We start from the raw sequence: 6,000 nt of genomic DNA on the forward strand, positions 1-6,000 counted from the left end.
TTAGAGCTAAGTGGTTAATGACCTCCCATTAGGGGCAGAGACCGGGAGGACGAAGAGACAGACCGGGAGGCGGCGGAGTCGGGCGCCGGGCGCGGGCCCTCCGGCCCTGGCCACCTGCCCGCAGAAGCCCCGGGCGGCCGGCTTGTCCGTCCTCTCCGTCTCTCTTCTCCTCATCTCCTGTCTCCCGTCTGTCGCCCCAGCAGGGCCTGGCCCCGACCTCTGTCATCACAGCCCCTCGGCAGGTCTGGGTGAGGAGGTGAGCCCTGCCCCCTCCCGGGCCGGGCGGGGTGGGGGGACCGGCCGGTGTTGAAGGACAGTCAGGAGAGCCCCGGGGGTGGGGGGGATCTGGTCCCACCACTCACAGCCTCAGTGAGCCCCGTACACGGGTGGGAACACAGAGTGGTGCCTGCAGCCAAGCTGGGCTCCATACAGCAGTCCCAGGAGGCCTGGGCTCCACGGCCCACACAGGACCTCGGTGATGGGGGGGTGGGGGGCGGGGCGGCCTGCAGTCTCCCCCGACCCCCCAACAGAGACCCCAGCGCGCCACTCACGCCTCCCCCTTGCAGGCGGCGGGAACATCCCTCTCAGACCAGGCCGGCGGCGCCATGAAGCCGAGAACTGCCCCCAGACCCGGGGCCCCTGATGCCACCCAGGGGGACCAGGGAGAGAGGTGGGGACGGGTCAGTGGCCAAGCCCGCCGCTGCATGGACTGGCGCCCTGCCGGCACCAGAGCTTTCCTGCCTCATTACCCAGCGGGCTGCAGGGAGGGTCTGGGGGAGCGGGTGATAACCCGCCCCACTCCCCACGCCAACCCGAGCTGGCAGATGGACGCCCGAGCCCCTGCCCTTCCCTGCTCAGCCTTGGAGACGGCTCTCCGGGCCCCCCTGCGGCGGAGCTGATCCCCCACCCCCAAGCCCCAGTCATGGGCGGAGGGGCCAGGTGCGGCCGCCCACCCAGGGCCCAGGTGCCAACCAGCGATGGTATCTTAGCAGCTCTGCAGAGACCCGGATGTCCACGACCGACCAATTTACATTCTTCCGTCTGAGTTTGAGTGGTGCGGGCAGGGGCCGAATCCACAGGACCCACAGGCAGGGCCTCAGCCCCCTGTCCAGGCCGCTCTGACCCTGTCGCCGGGGGGGGGGGGGCAGCCGCCAAGGAGAAGGTGGCGAGAAGTAAGGTCCCTGGGGGAATGAGGACGCCCGGGCCACGGGGACACCGTCCGCATCTGGAGGGTATGAGGCTGGTGGCCAGCACACCTGTCTGCTCCCCACCAGCCCCGTGGGGCGCCCCGCCTCGCCCTCTGCTCCCCGACACGCACTGTGCCACTCACCAGCCTCAAGGCCTCCCAGGCCCTGTGAGTGCCCACGGGCTGCTGCCCTCTGAGGCTGGACCGGCCCTGGGCGGGCCAAGTGGCGGCCTGAACAGACACCTGTCCTTGTCCTCAAGGTAGAGGTGGCCCCCGGCAGGCACGGGGGCCGTGGGGGACACGCCCCGGCTGCCAGGGTGCTCGGCTGGAAGCTCCACCTCCAGGGCCAAGCCCGCACCCGCACCCATGGGCGTCCTGAGGCCGCTCCATGTCTGCTTCTGGCCCCGCCCTCCCCACCCCTGCCCCTACAACGCCGCAGCGACCAGGCGACAGGAAGGGCTGGGGGCTCTTTATTGCTGTGACCCCAGGTTCACCAGAGGGCAGCGGGGTGAGGGTGGCGGCATCTCCCCCGCGGCCCGTCGGCCCCTCACGTGCCCAGGAGCAGGCCGGAGAAGCTGGAGCCGCTCTGGACGGTGAGGGCCGCGCCGGAGCCGTTGTCCACGAAGACGGAGGTGTACTGTCCCGCCTGCAGACACCCACCGTGGACGTCACCACCCACAGGGCCCGGCTGCCGGCCAGGCGGCACCAGCCCATGCAGTGCCCGGGCCGAAGCCTGGAGGCCCAGGACTGCCCCCCGCCCCCCGCTGCCCCACCGGCCCCCGGCCTCACCTGCAGCTGCAGCAGCCCCTGCACGTGCACTGTGAAGACCCTGCCGCCGCTCTCCAGGCCGGAGATGGCCTCCAGGGACCTGGACGCGGGGCCGCAGGGGTGAGGGCACAGTGGCCGTGGGGTGGGCCCCCCCCCCCGCCGCCGGCGCCCAGAGACTCGCGTGCTCCCGCCCCGGTGCTCACCGCGGTCCTCTGTGTTCAAGGCAGCCCCCCTCCGTGGGCAAGATGGCCCCTGTGCCCCTCAGGACGCCCCCACGACCCCCAGGAGGGCGCACTCACGTGTGGCGATGGCACAGGGACTCGATGCAGACCAGCACACGCACTGTGTCCCGGGCCCTCAGCCGGGCCCTACCCTGCAGCTCCCTGGGGTCTGCGGAGACAGGCCAGGTCTGCAGCGCCTTCAGGGAGGACGGAGCAGGGGGGGCAGGGGCTGGGGGGCTTCGGGGCACACTGCGGGTTGGGGAGGGTGGGCCTGAGGACCCATCCAGCCCCCAGGGGAGTCAGGGTGGGAGCAGGAGGTGCCTCTGCAATGGGACCCGGGCCTGGAGCCTGTAACGTCGGGGGCCACCCGGAAGGCCAGCCCCCACCCCCCCACATGCACCCTGGCCTGGCCCCGCTCACCCACGTGCAGGCTGGCGAAGAATTGGAAGATGGCGGTCACCGGGGCCGTGAACCGACCGGAGGGCAGGCTCAGGCCAGACCCCCGTAGGAAGGCGCCCTGGGCGGCGGGCTGAAGGGACAGCAGGGGGACGCAGGCTACAGGGTCTGGACCCTCACCTCCCACACCCAGCCTGGGGGAGGCGCCTGAGACCAACAGCCCCCAACCCAAAGAGGCCCCCGGTGGGCAGGACAGAGGGGTGACCCGTGCGTCTGCACCCACCCAGGCCTCTGGGCACAGATCGGGGCCCCAAGAACCTCCACAGGGGAGGGTGTGCCTGTCCCTGGCCACCTCGGACCCCTCCCCGAGCCTCGGCGGGGCGTGTGCGGGTCCAGGGTCGCCCGGCGGTAGCTGTGGGCCTGCTCGCCTGTGGGGCCCGCCCAGCGTGCTGCCCCCCAGCTGGCGTGCTGGGGCCTGAGCGCCCGCAGTGGATGCCCCCAGGCCGCCCCCCCACGCCCGCTCACGGCCTGGAAGCCCTGCAGCTCCACCAGCGTCCTCTTCTCCACCAGCACTGGGCCCTTCAGCCGACAGTGGAAGGCCTCGGACACCAGCCACCTCTCCGTCCCCTCGGGCAGCAGGGGACCCAGCAGCGCCGAGGACCGACGCTTGGTAGCCTCTGCGGGGACGGGGTGGAGGGGCGGCTCGGCTCAGCTTGGGGTACCCCCAGGGTGACCTCCTGAGCCTCGCGAGAAGAGTGGGCGGAGGGGGGCCTACCCTTCAGCATCCCCTGAAACTCCCGAAGCACAGCTTCCTGGGTGACTTCCGCACCGGGGGGTCCTGGGGGGCCGGGGGGCCCGGGAGGCCCTGGGGGGCCAGAGAGGCCTCGCTGGGGGGAAGCAGGAGAAAATGAGGATCGTGGTGGGACCCACAGCCATCCCCATCCTGCGCTTAGACCCCGGGGCTCACCGACTTCTTGTCCTGGCCTCGGCACCGTTTCTTTGAGGCCCTGTCATCGGGGCGCCGGACAAAGTTCAGCCATGTCATGTGGGCATCTGTGAATTCAGGCCCTGAGGCCTCAGGCAGCTGAAGGGTCAGAGGACAGGGCTAGAGTGCTGACCACCGGCCCCGCTGGGCCCTGCCCCACTGCCCCCGGGGGAGAACAGGGAACTGTGGGGCCCTGGGCAGACACAAGGAAGACGGCAATGGGGCACCTCAGGCCACCCCCGGGACTCAGGCCAGGGCCCGACGTCCAGGAGCCTCGGGTCTGCTGCTGTGTTGCCGCAACCGTGGCCCCCCACTGCTGCTCCCAAGCAGATGGGCACACCCGTGTGCACACGGGGCCGGGCCCCACGTGTCCTGACGGGCCCAGCCCCGGCTGAGGCAGGCAGTGGTGGGCAGGAGTGAGTTCTCCAGAGCCCTGTGAGGCTGGGGGCAGTGGGCAAGGTCCCGCTCTGTGCTGGGCATCGGGTGTGCCAGCTGGCAGCCCAGGATCGGACCCTGCAAGCCCCCCTCCTACGCCCAGTTTCTGCAGCAGGGCCGCGGGAGAGGCAGGGGCACGCCCAGCCCCAAGGTCAGAGAACGAGACAGCGTGCCAGGGGAGGGGCGTGTGCGGGGGGCTTGGTCCCTCTCTGCGTCCGCGTCTGTGTGCCAGCCTCACACAGAGGTCCCTGAAGTGGCCAGGAGCGCAGCAGACTCTGGTCTGGCAGGAGAGAGCCACTGCCACGAGGCCAGTGGAGCCCTGGCTACTCCCGGCGAGCCGTCCAGGCAGGCAAGAAGAGGGGTCCTGGCCAAGGTCCAGGCCAGCGGTCAGCCCCCAGCGCCAAACACGACGAAGGCCCGGGCTCCCAGGGCAGGCCTTTACCCTGGGGAGCTGGGAGGGGCCCGCCAGGGAAGGGAGAGGAGCCAGGAACTTCCGAACGTTCCAGGTCCTCACTTCTGCTATCCGCCTGTTCCTCTGGCCGCCACAGACCCAAGCCATGTTGGAGGACCCGGGGGGGCCGGTGGGGGAGGAGCCCAGCCCCAGCAGGAGGAGCAGGGCTCCTGACGCCTGGGGAGGGCCGTCTTGTGGCAGGGGTGGCATGGCCAGGGACACCCCCTTATCTGCCCCCAGACTGCCCTGCCTTGGCTCTGGAGGGGCAGGCCGGGCAGGGTGGGCCGGGCAGGGCAGGAACTGTCCCCAAGGACCCCTCCCCCAGGAGCCTGGCTCAAGATCTTGCGTGCCTGCCCCAGAGCCTGCTGGCAGCCCACTCCCCTGGCAGCAGGGCCCGAGGAGGACTCACTCTCCTCAGCCTACCCAGCTGGAAAACGACGCCTCCGGCTCCAATGGGGCCGCGTGGGCCGAGAGCAGCCGGGATGGCCGCCACGGAGACGCCCTCGGGAGGCGGGAGGCCGGGATCAAAGGCTCGAGGGCTGGCAGGGGGCCTGGCCCAGCAACTGCCGCTTCACTCCAGCGGCCACCAGGCCTGCGCTGCTGGGGTCAGCTGTAAGATCCCCTCGGGGAGCCCCAGCCCAAGAGGGTGGAACCCTAGGGCTGAGGCAGGTACAAGAAACTGCTCTCAGAGGGCCGGGGGCAGGCTGGGCCGGGGGCCTCCCAGGCCTGGAGCACGTCCCATGCCAGAGGCCGTAGGGGGTGCTGGCTGCCCAGCGGGTCAGGCAAGGGCTAGCCTTGGCCTCACCGGCGGCGGGAGTTGGGGCACCCGGGTTGCAGCAGGGGCTCTTAACTGGCTGCCCGAAGCACCTCCCCAATTTGCAGTCACACCGAATGGCAGCAGGTTGCTCAGGGCATGATGGTCCCTGGGGCTTCAAAGGGTTCAATGTGGCCCACCGGGAAGCCCCTCCACGCCCCCACCCCTCCCCAGGCCCAGAGAGGGTCCTCGAGGCCGGCCCGATCCACACTGCTGTGGCTCCTGCCCAAAGCCCCACCCCACCCAGACGGGGAGGGGAGGCCTGGAGAGTCCAGCGGGCAGAGCCTGCAGGTGGGAGGATGGCGCCCACGTGCGCCCAGACCCGGCATACCTTGGGGAAGCCCAGTAGCCCCTCGCTGCTGGACGTAGTGGCGTTCGGGGCTGCGGGGTGCTGGCCGGGCTTCCGTGGCCTCTTGGGCTCCCGCCGGGCCCCCACGCCCCCGAGGAGCGTGAGCTGCGGCCAGAGGAGGCCTGCGGTGGCCGCCCAGACCCAGCGCATGTTGGCTGCCGGGTCCGGAGCCGGCAGCGGCTCAGTGACGTGAGCCCAGGCGCCCGAAGGCACTCAGAGCCCAGGCGCGGGGGCACAGCCCCGAGGGCTGCCCGGCCACCACTGGTGCATGTCTGCGCAGGACGAGCCGGGCCAACAAGTGAAGCGGGAGGACGCGCCCCTGTCCCCGCAGGTTCCCTCGTGAGCAGAGTGCCCTTGCCGCCCGCGCTGCCGCCAAATAAACCTTCCCCTCCTCC

At 71.1% G+C, this 6,000-nt stretch overlaps 1 protein-coding gene across 1 annotated transcript; it reads right to left on the reverse strand.

Annotated features, from left to right (window-relative positions):
* Positions 1-1,640: 1,640 nt before the first annotated feature.
* Positions 1,641-6,000, reverse strand: C1QTNF12 (C1q and TNF related 12). Its single transcript, XM_036867880.1, has 8 exons — positions 5,588-6,000; positions 3,539-3,655; positions 3,347-3,458; positions 3,097-3,248; positions 2,596-2,704; positions 2,254-2,344; positions 1,976-2,054; positions 1,641-1,832 (listed from the first exon to the last, which is right to left on the reverse strand). Exons 1-8 carry the CDS (start codon positions 5,753-5,755, stop codon positions 1,734-1,736), a joined length of 927 nt encoding a protein of 308 aa, XP_036723775.1. The 5' UTR covers positions 5,756-6,000; the 3' UTR covers positions 1,641-1,733.

Source organism: Balaenoptera musculus, chromosome 1 (genome assembly GCF_009873245.2).
Source record: "Balaenoptera musculus isolate JJ_BM4_2016_0621 chromosome 1, mBalMus1.pri.v3, whole genome shotgun sequence".
Taxonomy (NCBI): domain Eukaryota; kingdom Metazoa; phylum Chordata; class Mammalia; order Artiodactyla; family Balaenopteridae; genus Balaenoptera; species Balaenoptera musculus.

What these genes read in the sequence shown, in the direction of transcription:
- C1QTNF12 (XM_036867880.1), bottom strand. Translation starts at nt 5,755, where the DNA reads ATGCGCTGGGTCTGGGCGGCCACCGCAGGCCTCCTCTGGCCGCAGCTC. An exon ending in GGCTACTGGGCTTCCCCAAG is followed by an intron (nt 3,656 to 5,587) that starts GTATGCCGGGTC and finishes CTGACCCTTCAG; the next exon opens with CTGCCTGAGGCCTCAGGGCC. An exon ending in TCCCTGTGCCATCGCCACAC is followed by an intron (nt 2,055 to 2,253) that starts GTGAGTGCGCCC and finishes CCCCGCGTCCAG; the next exon opens with GTCCCTGGAGGCCATCTCCG.